This window comes from Euleptes europaea, chromosome 2, assembly GCF_029931775.1.
Source record: "Euleptes europaea isolate rEulEur1 chromosome 2, rEulEur1.hap1, whole genome shotgun sequence".
Taxonomy (NCBI): domain Eukaryota; kingdom Metazoa; phylum Chordata; class Lepidosauria; order Squamata; family Sphaerodactylidae; genus Euleptes; species Euleptes europaea.
In genome coordinates, this window is record NC_079313.1 from 93,765,531 (window position 1) to 93,782,894 (window position 17,364).

Consider the following 17,364-nt stretch of genomic DNA (forward strand, 5'->3'; position numbering starts at 1 on the left):
TCTGAATTAAGGAGGTGATTGGACTAGACAGTTTATAAGGCCCTTCCAATTCTAGGACTCCCCATCACTATGAGTCTATATAAACCTAGATATCCTTCAGACCTTGCGTAAAAGTGTAAAAGCTGAGCAGGGAAGTGGGACTCTTTAAAATTTCAGAGTCTTGACTGATTAGAAGAGGAATAAAACATCCACCTTCCTGTTTCTAAAAATACAAATTTTGCAGGGGAGATTACAGAGGGCAGAGAATGCGATATGGAACATCTGAAAAGCAAAGGTTATGAAGAAGGAACCTCATCTTCAGATAAGAAATGAAATAGGTGGTAAAATTAACTAGGCATATTCTATGTTCCCTTTTATTCATTCCAAAGGTATAAATGAACTCATTATTGAACAAGATGAGGAAGTAGTAAATCCATTAAATCCTACTCACTTATTAACATGTCGCCCCTAAACTACTGTTTCCCAGTCCAGGTATAAAGTGGGTATGCTGGGTTATTTTATCTTTTCAGAGGTTGAGGAGGCAGCAATTCTGATATATAACATTCTCATTAGACTACATAATGCAGCTAGGGAAAAGCAGGTTTTATAGCAAGCAAAAGGAGAAAGATGAAAAGGCAAGAGGTACATTAGGTTCTTCAAACGGTGGGTTCCAAAGGGAATGACTAACTAACAGCAGATTCAGGTGGGGAGGCCTGACTATAGGATGCATTCCTAGCTTTCAACTCCCCTTCTTGAACAAGGTTTGGAAAAAAAATGCTTAAATTTCCAATTCTTCTTTAATTAGGAATCTAGACTACAGCATCTGAACAGCCACCTTGTGCTCATATGACCATATTTCCATACTAGGACTCAGGGCCTTTATGTTGAACTCTGTGACTATGTGATTTTCCAAAAATGCACAACACTTTATGAAAACAGGGAAGGCTGCTTTCCTTTGGTGAAAAATCCTAAAATATACATGTGACTTAAAAAATGTACACTGAATTGTGCACAACCATATTGTCTGGTAGGGCTGTCAATTCGGTTCGGTCCGAACTGAAAATCAACTGAATTTCCCCTGATTCGTTGCTTTTCTGTTCGGACGGATCCGAACTCAAAACTGGCGGGCAACCGGGGGGGGCCGAATTCAGCGAGTTCGGGAGTTCGCGAATAAATTCGGCCAATTCGGCCGTCAGTAAGCAGCATAACCGTCAGTAAGCAGCATTCTCCTCCCCCGGCCAATCGGTGGGCAAGCTGGGTCTTCTTCTGGCCAATCAGTCAGGATTGAGTACTGGAGGAATCAGCTGATGTGCGGCCCGGCCAAGGAGAGAGAGAGAGAGAGCGAAATCCTCGTGTGTGTGTGTGGGGTGCTTGTGCACATTTGCTCCTTTCTGTGGCTGCAGGGGGCGCATTTTTTGGGGTGCACACACAAAACTTTCACTGGAACTTCAGATGAAGCTTCTTAAGGTACCCCCAAGTTTTGTAAACATTGGGTCAGGGGGTCCCGAGATATGGGCTCCCCCCCTTTTTCTTTCCATGGCTGCAGGGGGCACATTTTTGGGGGTACAAATCCCAAACTTTGAGCGGAGTTTCAGACCAGTGTTCTTAATATACCCCCCAAGTTTTGTAAACATGGGGTCAGGGGATCTCGAGATATGGGCTCTCCCCCTTTTCCCTCCCCCCCTTTTCCATTTATGTGGCTGCAGGGGGCGCTTTTTTGGGGATATAGCCCCCAAACGTTTAGCATAGCTTCAGTGAATTATTCTTAAGATACTACCCAAGTTTTGTAAAGATGGGTTCAGTGGGGGCAGAAATATCGCCTCCCCCTCCTTTTCTCTTTCCATGGCTGCAGGGGGCGCATTTTTGGGGGTGCAGACACAAAACTTTCACTGGAACTTTAGATTAAGCTTCTTAAGGAACCCCCCAAGTTTTGTGAACATTGGGTCAGGGGGTCCCGAGATATGGGCTTTCCCCTTTCCCCTTTCCCCTATTGGGATGAATGGGGCAGCCGATCCGATCCTGTGTGCATCTCTCCAGAGCAAAACGTTCCGTGCCTAATTGGAATCATCTTGGATTACAGCCCGTCCTGATGGAACAGAAGACAGCCACAGTAAGACCCCTTTGGGGGCTTTAATCTATAATTTTTCTCCTGTGTATGTGTGTGTGTGTGGGGGAAAGCAGAGTCTGTGTGTGTGTGGGGAGGGAGCAGTTTCTGTGGGTGGGGGGGGAAGCCAAAGGGGGCTTTCGTCGGTTCTGCCTGGGGTGTGTGTTCCCCCTCGAGTCTCTCGCTCCCTGGTTTGAGGGGGGAGGTTTCAGTTGTGTGTTGCAAAGGTGTTGTTTAACAAGGTTGTGTTTGCAGTTGTTTTGCTAATTTCTCCGCTGTTGTCGGGCTGGGAGCTTTGTGCGTGAGCGGCAAGCTCTGCTGAGAGATGCACAACATTAAGGGTGGGGGGACCCCTTTCAGGGCCCATATCTCAACCCCCCCCTGACCCAATCTTTACAAAACTTGGGGAGTCTTTCAATAAACGTCCTTTGAAGCTCTGCCAAAAGTTTGGGACCTCTAAGCCCAAAAATGCCCCCCCCCAGAGCCGCGGAAAGGCGCGGTTGTGTTTTTAATGGCTTTATTCGGCCGAATTTGTTTCCGAACTTTGAATTCCCGCCGAATTGAACGGATCCGAAGTGGGGGAGTTCGGACTTTGGCACGTACCGAACCCACAAGGGCCAAATTCGGCCGAATCCGAACTGTACCGAATTTTTTTTTTTTGACAGCCCTATTGTCTGGAGACAGCATTTCTTACTCAACTGCCCAAGTAAAGCACAAAACCATAGCATGGATCCAAACCTCAATTTCCATTGACAGAACCGCACTTCTGCCATCAAATTTACTCCTTTCACTGCATGCCCCCTTCCCACACCTAGCACTGTTCCTAGAGTTTCTCTGAGTCCATGGAGCATCACTGGGGGAGCACTGTGGTCTGGAGTAGGAGATGGGAGGCAGAAAAGGTCTTCCTCTTACTGGTTTCTGCTCATATTACTTTAGATCCAAGCTCATGTGTATTTATTGATCATTAACATAGTGTATATGAATGAATAAAATCATGGTACATAAATGAAGCTCCTGGGTGTTTAGAAATGACGACTAATGCGAAGTGCCATTGTATTCATTCAAGAGGCTGGATCTTTAAAGGAAAAAATAATCATATACACTTAAACAGTTATTTATGATGGCCACGTCCCAAGACAGAACAAAAGAACATTTTCATCCTCAGTTCCCACCACTCATCCCAAATCTCCCCACTGTTCAGAGTACTACTAAGAGGCAGACACACCTGCAGCCAGTGCTACAACGCAGATAATAGAGTGGAAGGAGCTGCCTGTTGTTTTTTTCAGGATTACATTTTCTCTTGAGAACAAGGGAATGGAAAATATGTAAAGGAATTTTCACAAAAAAAACAAAAACAGCATGTGCTTGGGATTTGGGGAGGAGGCAGGATTAAATATATCCAAATGAAGCATTACATAAAATTAATAAACATTAAATTGGTTCATTACTATGCAACTCTCATCACTGTCAGATGCATGGACTTAAGGTGATTAATGAGAGGATGGGCGTTTACAGCGGGAACAGCTGAAATGCTGCCCATGAAGCAGAGAAGAGATTACAATGTATGCTCATATGCATACATCAGCCCCCTTACCCATAAAACTCGCAGGTCTGGTTACCAAGCAATACCGACACACTGCTGCCAGCCCCAAGAAAATGGCCAGTGATGGTCACCATGGTCCCTCCTGACTCCGGCCCACGGCTGGGACTCAGGGAGCTCACTGTAGGATTCTTGAGAAGAAAGAGCAAAACAAAACAAAACAAAAAGACAAAGATCATCTGCTTTGGTCTGATGCTGTTCCATGTGAACATTCAGCAGTGAGAGACATTGCTATAAATTGGGGAAGGTTGCAAAGGAGCTTGAGCTGAAGGCCTAAAACACATGATCGCATAAGACTTTGCAACATGCCGCATATTTTCATTTTATTTTGTGGAAACAATTTCACTGGTGGCAATCAGTTCTGTGCTTGGAGGCTGGAAACTGAGAGCAATCCTAAACAAAGTTACGCCTTTCCAAACCCATGGATTTAAGAAGGATATAATTCTGTGTAGGATTGTATAGTGAGGATCCAATCCACTTTCTATTATGGAGCACACTGGGTGGGCTCAGGCCAGTCACACTCTCTCAACCAACTTGCCTCATAGCTAAATGGGAAGTTAATGCTTTGCTCTGAAGTCCTCAGAAGAAGGCTAGGATACAGATGTAAGATAAATAACAAATTCCCAGGTATAGCCATTTTAGTTTACTGCAACCAAATTAACAAAAAGTCTTATGGCATCTTGAAGACTGTTGAATTTATGGTGGCATAAACTTGGTAAGCAGAACCCACTGTGTTAGATGCATGAAGTCACTCATGAAAAATAACACTCATGAAAAATAACGAGCCACAAAACATAACCAATGATGTTTCTCATAACACAATCCTAATCTGAGTACTCGTCTGTTTCTCTTAGGGCTGTATAATTCATTCTGTGGTCACCTGCAAGATGAATGAAAGGACAGGATTGTATTTTTTCACGGAGAAACGTATTTATTATCAGAACACACCTCTGCAGGATATAGTACCTTCATGCCAACTGTGTACACACATGTGCAGAAATACAGAAACCAAGATATTCAACAGAAATCAAGATATTCAACAGACTCTGAAGCAATTGAGATAATGTCTTTTAGAGCCAACATCTCTCCTCATGCACCATCAGAAGAATTAAGGTCAAGTAGCATGCTCACATTTTAGTGATAGACATTTAGCCCCACTAAGGGAAGATGAAGAAGGCAGGTAGTTTTCCCACCATCTGTTTTCTGTCCACAGAGTAACCAAATAGTTTCGTTAATCCTTCTCTCATTACTGATCTCATCTGCTCTCTGGTGGTATCCCAGTAGCATTCCCTGAATACAACCTTTTTGGTGCCACAGGAGCACAGAGGTCCGGACAGCCCCCATCCCCCTCATGGCATTTCCCAGCAGGCATCATACAAACTGCCATATAAAATCAATTCAGTGGTCAAACTAATCCAGGGCCCTGGCTTTGAAAAGTGACCTATGCCGAGCGTTTAAGAAATGCTTCTCCTAGCTCCAGGGGCTTGAAACACTTCCAAAGAGACTATATATAGAACAATCAGAGGAATAGGGTTCCCCCTCCCCCCTCCCCTCAAACCAAAAGTCTTTAAATCTGTAGTTGAATTTTTAATGCTAGGTAATGATCCTCTAATGGCAGCAACATAACCAAAGGAGGTAATAAAAGTCAGCATAAATAGCTGCTTGTTCTAGTTCTTCCCTGGTCTGGTGAATGACTTTTCTGTGTCCATAATTTCTCCCGTCTATAAAATGGGGATAATGATGCTGACTTCTAGGGCAAAATGCTTTGAGGTCTGTGAATGAAAACAGTGTTATTTTTAATATTAAATAGTACTTAACACAGGATTGTTGCAGCTGAGAACTTTTAAAGTGGTATCTTTAAGCAGTTTTAGGTTACAATGGGCAGGGTGGACACTGCAGAAACAAGCAATGTAAGACTAAAGGCACTTTAGTCCAGTGTACTTTTTTGTTTCCCATGAGCTTGAGTATTAGAGTATTTTATTTTGATTTTCCAGATTCCAGCCATTGTGGCAGCAGCTATACTTGGAAGGTATTGATATATGCGGAATGGTCAGGATTAAAGAGGTGAATAATAAGAAGCTCAAATGTAGGCTTTTTGTGTGTGTGTACATCAGGTTCTAGGACAGGTCAAGATTTCTGAGAGAACTGATTCCAGAATACAAATATTGTAGGCTAAATGCAGGAGACCTAGCAAGCGGCTGCTCTCCGTTCTTGAAAGTAATGTGCAAATTAGATTAATTCCATGTAACAAAATATTCACATTAGCTGTGGTTCTCCTGTGGTCCCCCCGCTGTTAAACAAGTTGCCTTTCCTTAGCCAACAGTTCCTGTGCTTTGGCAGCCAGCCAGTGTTTTCCTTGCTTTGTCTGATTCGCTAGTATTTCTGAGATGTTTACTGATTGCCATTCTGAGATAAGAATCTGCGACTACACCAGTAAGCAATTCCATGGCATTTCAGCCATACTGACTCCCTGATGGGTCATTCATAAGTCACTGTTTTTCTTTATGAAATTGCATCCACTGAGGTAAACAAGCCTGTTCCTACTGCTTCCATGGATATGCAGGGATGAAAAGGAGGGGACTACAGAATTTATCTTGTTTGGATTACTGACTTTTGCACGTCAGCTGTGAATCACCTCCTAAATGTGTAAACAAATTAGATGGGTAATATCATTCCAGGACAACTGATGATATAGCAGCCATTTTTTCTGTCAGACCCATTCCATGTGGGTTGGGTTTGCTCTGACTTTAAGGTGTCCACAGGTGAAGAGAGTTGAACTCTTCCTCACCTTTCAACTGAAAGTTGGCTTAACACTCTCTCCAGCCCAGCTTTGATACCAGAGGTCAGTTGGGCTGGGAGAAAGCTGCCTGATGCTGTGTCTTGGCTATTAAAATCGCCCCCCCACACACACACCTCTTGAAGGTGAGCAAACAAACAAATGTGCCTGCTGTTACCCCATCTAGTTTGTGTCTAGAACTCACTCATGGATGGTTTCAAGCATAGAAACAGACCACTGAAACTGCCCCTCAGAACCCTCTCAGAATGCTTTCCTCTGCATTTTATCCATGTATTTAAGCAGTAATAAGTTCCCTTTATGAAGTCTGTTTCAGACAGTACCAGAAGAGAAAGCAAAACACGTCTAGGCAGCAGGATGAAATGATGTGCTAGTAGCCATAAGTCGGGCACAACTTGACAGCACTTTACACACACACCGCTTCTTTCATTCATAAACAAGGTGCAACAAAGCAAAGCATTATAATGTTCAACATATGTTTAATGAATTGCTGCAAGGTGTTACTCTGAGATTCATCTTCACAATTGCCTTCACCCAGGCACTGCTTATTACTTTACATAGCCCAACACAGTTGCCTTCTGTATAGTTAAAGAATTATTTTTTAATGACAAGCAGCTTTGCAGGGACCAATAAGATGCTCATTGCTTGTGGCACTTGCAACATGACTTTTTGTGAGACTGAAGAGGCTGAATACAAAGGCAGTTCTGGAGTGGGAAAGGAAGTCTCATTTTCAGTTTGCCAGAACAAACTCAGCACATTCCTTATTGCAGAATATTATTCCTCATAAGCAATGTTACGGAAGAGACCGTGTATGGTCTTCGCTTCTCTTCCAGCGAGTGAAGAGAGATGAATTCTATATCTTTTGCAGACACTATTTGCTTTTTTTTATGCCCCTTCTCATGAACAATGTCTTCTTTAGCAAGCCTTTTAACAAGCCATCCCAGGCTTACCTTACTTGCTCTTATCACCCCCAGTCCCCCAGATTGTCCCTGTACATCCAACTCACAGCATGCAACCCCAAAGTTCAGCCATCAATTTTACCAACATGGAAGACTATTCCTTTTATACAGCTGAAGATACCATAATGTCAGATTAAGGCTGCATCCACACAGCAAAGGCTCTCCATTCTGCATTCATTACCACTGAGAATGCAAAAGCATGAGCACTGGCTGTAGAGATTCCACTTGGGAGGTTTCTGTATGCTTTCCTCTGTCAGCTGTGATTTTCCATGCATTTTTTCAATGCCTCGGCACTGGAAGTAATTTTAAAAGTTTTTTTTCAAAACCAGTAATTGTCATAGCATTACAGCAAGTACTGATTTTTAAAAAGCCCTCCAGTGACACAGTGGGGGAACTGGAAAATGGTGCCAATGCCGTTGGGAACCTTTGAAAATGTGCACTTGCTGGCCCAGACAGTGTAACAACTAATGTAGATAGCACTTTCCCTCAAAATATTGGAGAACAGCAGGTTTGGGAAAAAGTTCACTGAGGATTCGGAAAGGACAATTAGAGCACAATTATATCATGATGTTGCATGGAAGGTGTCAAGGAGGTCCGGCCTGCCCTCCAGCAAAACCGGTACCTCCTTGGGTCAAAAGTTGCCAAACTCCCCACTGGGCTTCAGGACTCTCCCTAAAGCACAATGCGGATAGACTCTGCTACCTTGTCAAGGAGACTCTGTCTGCTCTCCAGCAGGCCGATTCCTCTGTAGTTCAAAGTCACCAAATGTTTCCCTAAGGAAACCCAAATTCCTTACTGTGCTCCAGGATTCCCCCTTTGAGCGTAGTACAGGTATTTCGCCACCAGCTCTCAATTCCAAAGGGCTGGCTTTCCCAGGGATGAGCTGAGAGCTACTCTTCCCCAGCCAGTTTCCCAAAAGTCAAAACAAGCAAAAACCGTCCCTGCAGAGTAGAGCTTCTGCCAGGGGAGGCTTATTGCCACAAAACGCTAGGGTAGGTGGTTTCTCACACACACACACACTCAGGCACTTGGATTTAGCCCTGAGACCCAAAAAAGGTTTCTCAGACTTCAATATAAAGTCTATAAGTTTATTTAATAAAATGTGCTCGTTACAGAAAGGAAATTATTTGTGAGAGCAAAATAGCATGAAAACAAGAAAGTCTGACAATTGTTAACTACACAGTAATTCCTAAGCAGATAGGCGAGTCTTTGCAAGAGGTTATAAAGACAAAAGGACTTGTAGCCAAGTCGTTACCAGATTTCCAATTGTAAGGATTGTTCCCATCTTGCCCCTTCTCCCTGGGGCAAAGTGATGCAGCATGAGGCCATGTCAGCATGTCCCCAAAACTCCATGAAAAAAAAAACTATATCAGAAGAAGTTTATTCTTATACCTTCTGAATTCGTCAGCTGGTGATCAAGCAGCCAATGAATTCCTCAGGAAAACAACAAACCAATTTCATATATGTCATGTCACTAGCCAACTCTTTGAAGACAAGGGATAAATTGCATTCCTGCAGTAAATGCAAATCATCAGGAGACCCCAAGAGTCAGCGAGGGCTAAGGTGTGACAGGATGTATCACCTTGGAGACAGATGGGCCATCAGTGAGCAAGCTTCAAAGGGAAGGGGGTTTGAGAGAGTTCCTTCCCCCCCACTCTCACAGATTACAAACAGAGCTTTGAAATGCATTTGCTAGGGGTAACTAGGCCGCAGCCTGAATTAAAGTTTGAGCCAATGTTGTGCAGTATTGTAGCAAAAGGAAATGCAGGGTGTATTTCCTTTACAGAAGGAAGGAAGGAAGGAAGGAAGGAAGGAAGGAAGGAAGGAAGGAAGGAAGGAAGGAAGGAAGGAAGGAAGGAAGAAAGAAAGAAAGAAAGAAAGAAAGAAAGAAAGAAAGAAAGAAAGGAAGAAAGGAAGGAAGGAAGGAAGAAAGGAAGAAAGGAAGAAAGGAAGAAAGGAAGAAAGGAAGAAAGAAAGAAAGAAAGAAAGAAAGAAAGAAAGAAAGAAAGAAAGAAAGAAAGAAAGAAAGAAAGAAAGAGCTCCAGTTTGGAAGCTGAAGTTGGAACTTCAACTGTACTTCCCCTAATCCTCAAAACAAGGGTATCTGTAACTTAAAATCTGTACATCTTCCATTTTGCAAACTGTTGACAGAGCAAAGGTTTTTGCAAAGAGACCACCACCACTGAACAGCTTATAACAGTGATGAGAAAGCAGGTGAAAACCTAATTTATCCATCAATTACTCCACAAATTGTGTATTGTTGGGAAGCACTAGCATGTAGTCAGCACAAAATCAATGAAGCTGGATGGATAAAATGCCTTGTTTAGGCAAAAATGGAGCTGCAGAAAAGCCCCAGGTGCGACTTGCAAGCATATGAATAATGTGTTTCGTAATTAAATAACGGAAGGGAGCAATGATTAGTCCGAGAATGGGAGACCGCAACGAGGTACTCTGGGTTAAACAGATGGGTGGAACCTCTATTGAATTAGCATCCATTTGCTTCCTAAATGCAGAGGAACTCTTGTGCATCAAGGCAAGTTGTAGGAGAAAATCCAAGCATTTATGGCATGTGTGTGTGTGTGTATGAAAGAGAGAGAGAGAGCTACTAAAGCAGTTATACTTACTATTAAGTAAGTGATAAAAGAATGAAACTGTCATGTCTTCAGTACTGTATCCTGACAAAACTATTCCATAGTGTTCTGAACACATACAAAACAGAATGTTAAGAGGCAGCTCCATAGATTAATTCTAGTTAATTAAGTCCCAGAGTAACAAGGGCTCTCATTATCCTTTCCAGTGTGAAAAAGGAGGGAAATTATGACCAACATGATATGTTTCCTTGCCAGGATAGTACACAGGGAGATCTCAACACTATGGCAAATTCACTGTTAAAGGCATGCTTTGGCACAGAAGACATCTGCAATCATTAACCGTCAGCCCCTCTGCAAGGCAAGTATATATAATCATCTTACAGTGCCATTTGGGTTCATGTTTGTCCACAAAATGAGTAAGTACATCACATTTACTAGCAGCATTGAATGTAAGCTCTTTGGGGGAGGAAAGGGTGGCCTGCTGTCAGCCTACACAAGGCTCCAGACCACTCAATGTCAAAGCTAGCTAATGACAGTCTGGCAGGCCTCTCATGACACAGAAAGAATCTGAGAGTAGCATGGATGCTGGGTTACTCTATGCTGGGACACATCTCAATTCACATCTCTATTCCTCAAAACATTCACAAAACCTGAAGTTTCAGGAGATTTCCCACATCAACATGTCAGATTAGGATGTGGGAGATCCAGGTCCGAATACCCACTCTGCCATGGAAGCTTGCTGTTTGTCCTTGGACTAGTCACACGCTCTCAGCCTAACATACATCACACAGTTGTGAAGAGACAATGGAGAACCATGTAAACCACTTTGGGTAACCACTGGGGGGGGGAAAGTGGGCTATAAATGAAATAAGTAAATAAATAAACAAGAAAGAAAGGAAGGAAGGAAGGAAGGAAGGAAGGAAGGAAGGAAGGAAGAAAGAAAGAAAGAAAGAAAGAAAGAAAGAAAGAAAGAAAGAAAGAAAGAAAGAAAGAAAGAAAGAAAGAAAGTTGTATTAAGGGCCAACATGAATTCCACAGCCCCATGTGTAGAATAAATGTTTCCACTGAGTGGTGCCTTAACATTTATAAAGAATTTATCAAATGGATGGAGCTGATCGTATGAAGCCACACTATCAGGGCATCCATTGGTGTTGCTGTGGAACCATTCCTAAATGAGTTATTAAGGCATAATCTTCTATAACCAAGAGCCCATCAGATTACAAAGCAAACTAAGAACGGACTGACAAAGTGCAGTGAAATAAGGTGAAAGGTAAAGGTAACTGGAATGAAATCAAATACTGACTGCTGGTGTGCTAAACATGAATATAGTACATAATCTAAACATTTGAAGGAGCAGTAAAGCATGAATAACAAACCATTACTGTGTTAACATTCTTGTATTACCCTTAAAAGATTCATTTGCCAGAGAAGAAAATGACTCAGTTTGTATATTTGGTATGATTTTGCTAAATCAAATCATCACAATGGCTATGCTGGTACTCACCACAAATGTGTAATGCTGTGCAGACTTGGCCACAAATTCTGCCTTGCATTCTCCAATGCAGAGAAGAGCAGGACCAGAGCTGATTCCGGGCTCTGCCTGCCCCATCTCACACACGATTCTGAAAATGCAAAGTCCCACAGTGAGTTTCATGAAAGGCAGAGATGTTGCTATGTATCTATATTCCCAATTTTCATGCTCAATTCCCTCATCTTCTGAATTAGCTAATTATGGCATCTTCTTTTTTTTGCCATGTACTAATTTAAGGGGGAAGAAAGTCAAAATTAGATATAATTATTGCAAGCTGTAAACTTGAGTGCTAAGCAAACCACTAATGGCAAATATATAAGCCCATAGCAAAGAAAGTGTGAAGTCCTTGAAGGAGGAGTTCATTACGGGAACAGTTCTCGTTGCATTCCCCAGTTTAATCAGAAACAGACACCCCTGCTCCAACGTGGAGATAACAGATTTGGCAGACGTGACCGCAAGAGAATGCTCTGCTAGTTTTGAGAGCATAAGGCAAGTGGAATGTAACTTCACTTGCACAATGCAAGCATATTCAAAGATAAAACGGTTTATGTCAAAATCTGGAAAAGAGAACTAATATCTTACACATCAGAACCCAAACCAGCTATTACATGTGGTTACATTCTAGGTTTACCATCCACCCAGGCCAGGCATGCCACATCCCAGTGGTCCTGCCCACCCACCCAATTCTTGTGCCCAAGCAAGCAGGAGAAACGTGGGGGTGGAAATGATACTGCATTACTCTAGAGATTTGGAGGAATTACAGTCCTGACACACTGACATCACTTCCATCAGTTCTATCACTGACATCAATTAGCCTGACGCACTGACAACACTTCCCAGTTTTCACCTGCAAGTGATGTCAGTGCATCACATGACTTCATTTCCATCCTTTGTTCCGGGCTCCAAAGCTCCTGGGGATGCGAGGCAACGACATCCCTGGCAACCCTATTATGTGCATGTCTATCTCTTTCTCTGTGCTGAGTTCTCCTTACAAATACATTGTGCTGTGCATTACCAGCATGAAATGGGATGTGATGTTTGCCATGGAACTACTGACAATACCGGCAAGCCCTTTCCAAGTTCTCCCCCTTCTTCTTGTAATTTTTAGGCATCATGATGTTATGTTACATGTTGCTCTACCCCCATTCCACAGCCTTTCCTCAGGAGAAACAACACGGATATGTCTGCCTCAATGTTTCAGGAAGAAGGTGGAAAACTTAACACACGTGTCCCAGTTTTGGAGGCAGATCCAGTCAAATCTAGTTTAGCCTTCAGGTACAAGACATTTGAAGAGATGAAGGCAGCAGTTGAAAAAGTACTACTCGTAAAGAAAGAGGTGCACTTGAGAATGTGCAGGAAATGAGGATGGGGTGGAGCTCATAAGACATGCGAAAGGGGGAAGCTACAGCCGAGGCCATCCCATGCAGTGTGTAATTCATCATTGTCATGTTAGAAAGAGCTTACTGTTCACAATGGCTGTCAATATAATAGCAGGTATAACTATTCTCTTGGGAAGTGAACTTTGTCTATCTTGTATGATGCTATTATATGACACATATCATATTGGCAAGGCATCTCCCAGACTCTATATCATGTGACCTTATCTATAGATTACTTTGCCAGACTCTATATCATGTGATCTTACCTATAGATTAATTTCTCTTTAAGTGCCTTGTTCTGTTTTGTTTGGGGCGAGGCAACATTTTGACCCCTGTAACAAGGGATTGCTTCAGTTTGTCAATTCCAATTTTAATGTAACCATTAAAATTGTAATCGATTGTAATCGATTAAAATTGTAATAATCATTGTGATAATATCCACTTTTGTGACCTAGCATTTAAAGCTTTAACAAACATCAATCTGCACACGAGCTCAGAATTTATTTCTGTCTCCCATTTCTGTCTCCCACTGAGAAAGAACTCTGTTAAGTTGAAAAGCTTGTTAAGCTTGCATCCTCTCGAACCAACATAATACCAGATGCACTGAGGGTGGCTCATTCATTCTCTGAAAGCACTATGTCAGCAACATCCCCACATTCTCCTCCTGTTCTCTGCAACTTAAGCCAATCCTCTTCCACAAAGAACTTCTAATACCTCCATGTAAATGGAATCCTTGAAAGAAGCTTAACATTAAAACAGGCACATCCTAGCAAATGTGAGATCTGTTATCGCTGCGCATCAGCACAAACTCCCTATAGAGATGCTGCCCTTAGACAATCACAGGACCTAAATCCTTTGTATGATCTTCTCTATCATCATATTAATCACGGATAATGCCTGTGCCTCTTTCTCACTCTGATCAAAACAGGGCTGTTGCTCTCTTCAAGCTACATGTGATGGGAACAGCCATTCATCTCTATCACAGAACATTGCAGGTGTATAAACTAGCTGAAAAAGAAATGGGTTCGGGAAAGGTTTTCAAAAATCCTTTTTGCTAGCTAGTACCTGTGAATGGGCACCTGATTTGGTTTCAACAGAAAATGCTGACATTTTCATTTTTTTAAAAAAAAACCCGGAGCAAATTATTGCGACATCATGGCCAGATAATGACTCACAAAGGACACGTCCATGATTACTTCACTGTGCACTCAGCAAGCAACTCATCCTAAATTTGCAAGAGCTGCTGAAAGCCAGTGTAGCACTGGTATGGTAAATGAGCTGGTTCACACAAACACATAGGCTACTCCTGATAGGGAAGAGGGACTGCATTAACGTCCCCTGCCCACCAGAGTAGTTGCCTCACCTCTGGGCCATGGGCTGTCCATATCCGGATGCTACAGTTGCATAGTGACTCCTATTCTTGAAAAATCCAGTGTAGGCTTCTATAGACACAAATCATGCTGTCGTCTCCTGGATTTAAGGTATGGCTCAGTCTATGCATGTTTTACATTTCCCCAGATAGGCTGTCAGCCACACAATGTTCACATGTGGGATAGCTAGCTATGTAGAGGCAGGAAAGGAACCCCATGCATGGAGGCAATGCAGGCAATTTGTCTCTCTCAAGATCTGCAGCAACTCTGAATTGCAAGGCAATTTGGACATGTGGTGAAACAACAGCTTCACGATTGTCTATGCTCTGACAAGATTTCCTTAACTTCCAGTCTCAGAATGCAATACTGCTCCTGTGAACCACAGTCACCTTTTATGAGATTGCTGTTCTTACAGAAGCACACACCTTGTGGCTTTCAAAACTTTCCAGTCTCATCTTAACCATCTTTATTTGAATGCAAGTGCCACTGATTTCAAAACTGGAAAAAAGAAATAATATGACTTTTGCTGTTTCCACAGAATCAGATTTAAGATCTTTGAGTGGCCTCTAGGTACACCTGCTTTTTAATTCTTCCTTTGGTAGAATTATTACCTTTTAATAATAATGCACAGTTATGAAATCCACAGGCAAGTTGCAAATTAAAGACGAGGATATTAATTACTATGGTTGATCTGATAGGAAACTGAAGTGCTAATCCAGGCTGAAACCGCAGGTACCCTGTTGAAAAATGAGGCTCTTGGAAGCGCCAAAGGGGGCTGATTACTGGGTTAAGTGGCCTTTAACCAATATTAACCTAATTGCTAGCTGGCAGATAGCACGGCTAGAACATGGCAAGTCATTACTATCTGAGAATCCAGTCTGCCCACAGAACCTTTAAGAGAGACTTTTTATCTGGATCCATCTTGAAAAAGCAGCTAACACTTGCTGTTATCTGCCCAGGATAAATGTTTTAATGATGTTAACAATCTTTGAAAGCTCAAGAGCTCTAATTAGAGTTGTGATTATAAAATCAGAGTTCCATACCATCATCAAAAGAGAATAATTTTAATAACCCCCCATTCCTTTGCCTAAAAAGAAAATGGAATACTACAGTGTATAAAGTCTAATGGCTGTGCAAACCCTAGCCTAATATAGCTTGCAATGGCATTAGAGCATGGCCTCAAGCCATTACTGTAATAATAATATTACTTTGCTTTTCTTTGGAACCTTTTACCCGGGGATCGCAAGCGCTACGCCACCCACAGCACTCCAGGCAAGAACAATAAATAAATATAGTGAAGCCAGTTCCTGAGAGGAGAGAACTGATGCACTTAGCAATTTAATGATTTGCCCAAAGTGGGTTAGAGCTTGGGTTGCCAACTGGTCAGGAGAAAAATGTCCTGTCCCTTTAACTAAGGCTCAGTGTGTGGAAATGGGCACTTGAAGCTTTTCATAGCAAGGAGGTAAATATCACCTGGTATTTGCTGCATATAAAATTGATATTAAAGGGACAACTACCGGGAGCAGTTTAGAAGTTGCCAACCCTACTTATAGCTGGGAGCGGAACCCAAGTCTCATGATCCACTGATTGCACCAACTCCACTTTAACCTTCCTAAAGCACACCCCACAGAAAAAGCCAAAGGGTATGCCTTCCCTACAACCAATTTGTATGTGATTATTAGCATTTACATGCAACATCTTTTTTAAAAGTAGGATTGTTGCATTATGAAGTCCACTCTTTCCAGTTTTACAGATGTTAATTCCATTATGTGAGCACCGGTGACCTGAGCTGCAAGAAGCTGAAATGGCCTTTGGAAAACCAGATTCTCTGCAGAATCTGATCCTTTCTGTACTTGATTATCCAAAGGGAAAACCAAGCTGAGGATAAACCACTCTGAGCTTCATGGTTCACAAAGGCTTTGTGCCCTAACCCAGAAAGAGCTTTACCTTGCTTAGTAGTTCTGCAGTATTACCTTTTAAAAAAAGGTGCACTAGAAAAGGCAAAATCAGTTCTTTGGTTAAACACTGAACAAGCAGTGGAGGGGCAACCTGTTGCCCAATGATACCATCCAAGTGGTTTTTGTTTCCTATCAAGGCATAAGGGGAGGCAAGACTTAATGGCATAGAGGGCTCTTGGAAAGGCCAGCACAGGCATGAAATACTAGCAATTCTGTGGCTACTAACAGAAGACACATGCTCTGGAAGATGGATTAGCTAAACCTTGGCAAACCCAGTTTGGATAAGTCATCAAGAAACAACTGGATAGCCAGTTCTTAATCAATTTTCTTTGGCTCTAGGAGCAACACTCATGTTTCACACACCCATACCATCACCAGGCCCTGCCTCATACAGTTATGATTAAAAATACAACATCGGTTGTTTTATTTTTCTATTTTGGTACAACCACATTCAAATTTAATAGTAAAAATTGGACTTTTCTGCCAAGTACAGGTTAGATCCCCTTGGTATCTGAAACCCACAATTAATTTGCAAGGTGGTGTCGGAACTGGGACACAGCAACTGATCCCATGGCACAAAGAACACAAAAGGAAAAAATAGAGGCCTGGGTATGTCTGTTTGTCTTGCAGGTAAGGCTTCAGCCAGATTTTTTCCTCACCAAGTGATAAGTGTCATTATCTGGGGCATGTTCATACTTAGGGTTTCTCATTTATTGTTACGGTCATTGGCCAGCATAATACCTAGGGTTGCCAATCTCCAGGTAGTAGCTGGAGATCTCCCGCTATTACAACTGATCTCCAGCCCACAGAAATCAGTTCATCTGGAGAAAATGGCTGCTTTGGCCATTGGACTCTACAGCATTGAAGTCCCTCTGCTCCCTAAACCCCACCCTCCTCAGGCTCTGCCCCAAAAACCGGTGGCAAAGAGGACCTGGCAACCCTATTCATACCCCAGTCTGTTTCAAAGGTGGGGTGTAGGTGTGGCTTGGCATCCAAGACCCCCTTCTCTCAGGCCTTGAAAGGAACCCTAGTGTTCCATTAAGGACAGAAACAGTCCAGACCAAGCTGCACCACTAAATCTCCAGTAAACCCCATAGGC

The 17,364-nt window shown here is 42.5% G+C and overlaps 1 protein-coding gene across 1 annotated transcript in view; it reads right to left on the reverse strand.

Moving 5' to 3' along the window:
- PLXNA2 (plexin A2) overlaps positions 1–17,364 on the reverse strand; it is a 451,224-nt gene that overhangs the window by 98,805 nt on the left and 335,055 nt on the right. The window contains exons 13-14 of the mRNA XM_056844100.1: positions 11,532–11,649; positions 3,678–3,814 (exon numbers count right to left, since the gene is read on the reverse strand). Of these exons, the coding sequence (XP_056700078.1) occupies positions 3,678–3,814; positions 11,532–11,649 (255 nt within the window). The remainder of the gene's footprint in view (positions 1–3,677; positions 3,815–11,531; positions 11,650–17,364) is intronic.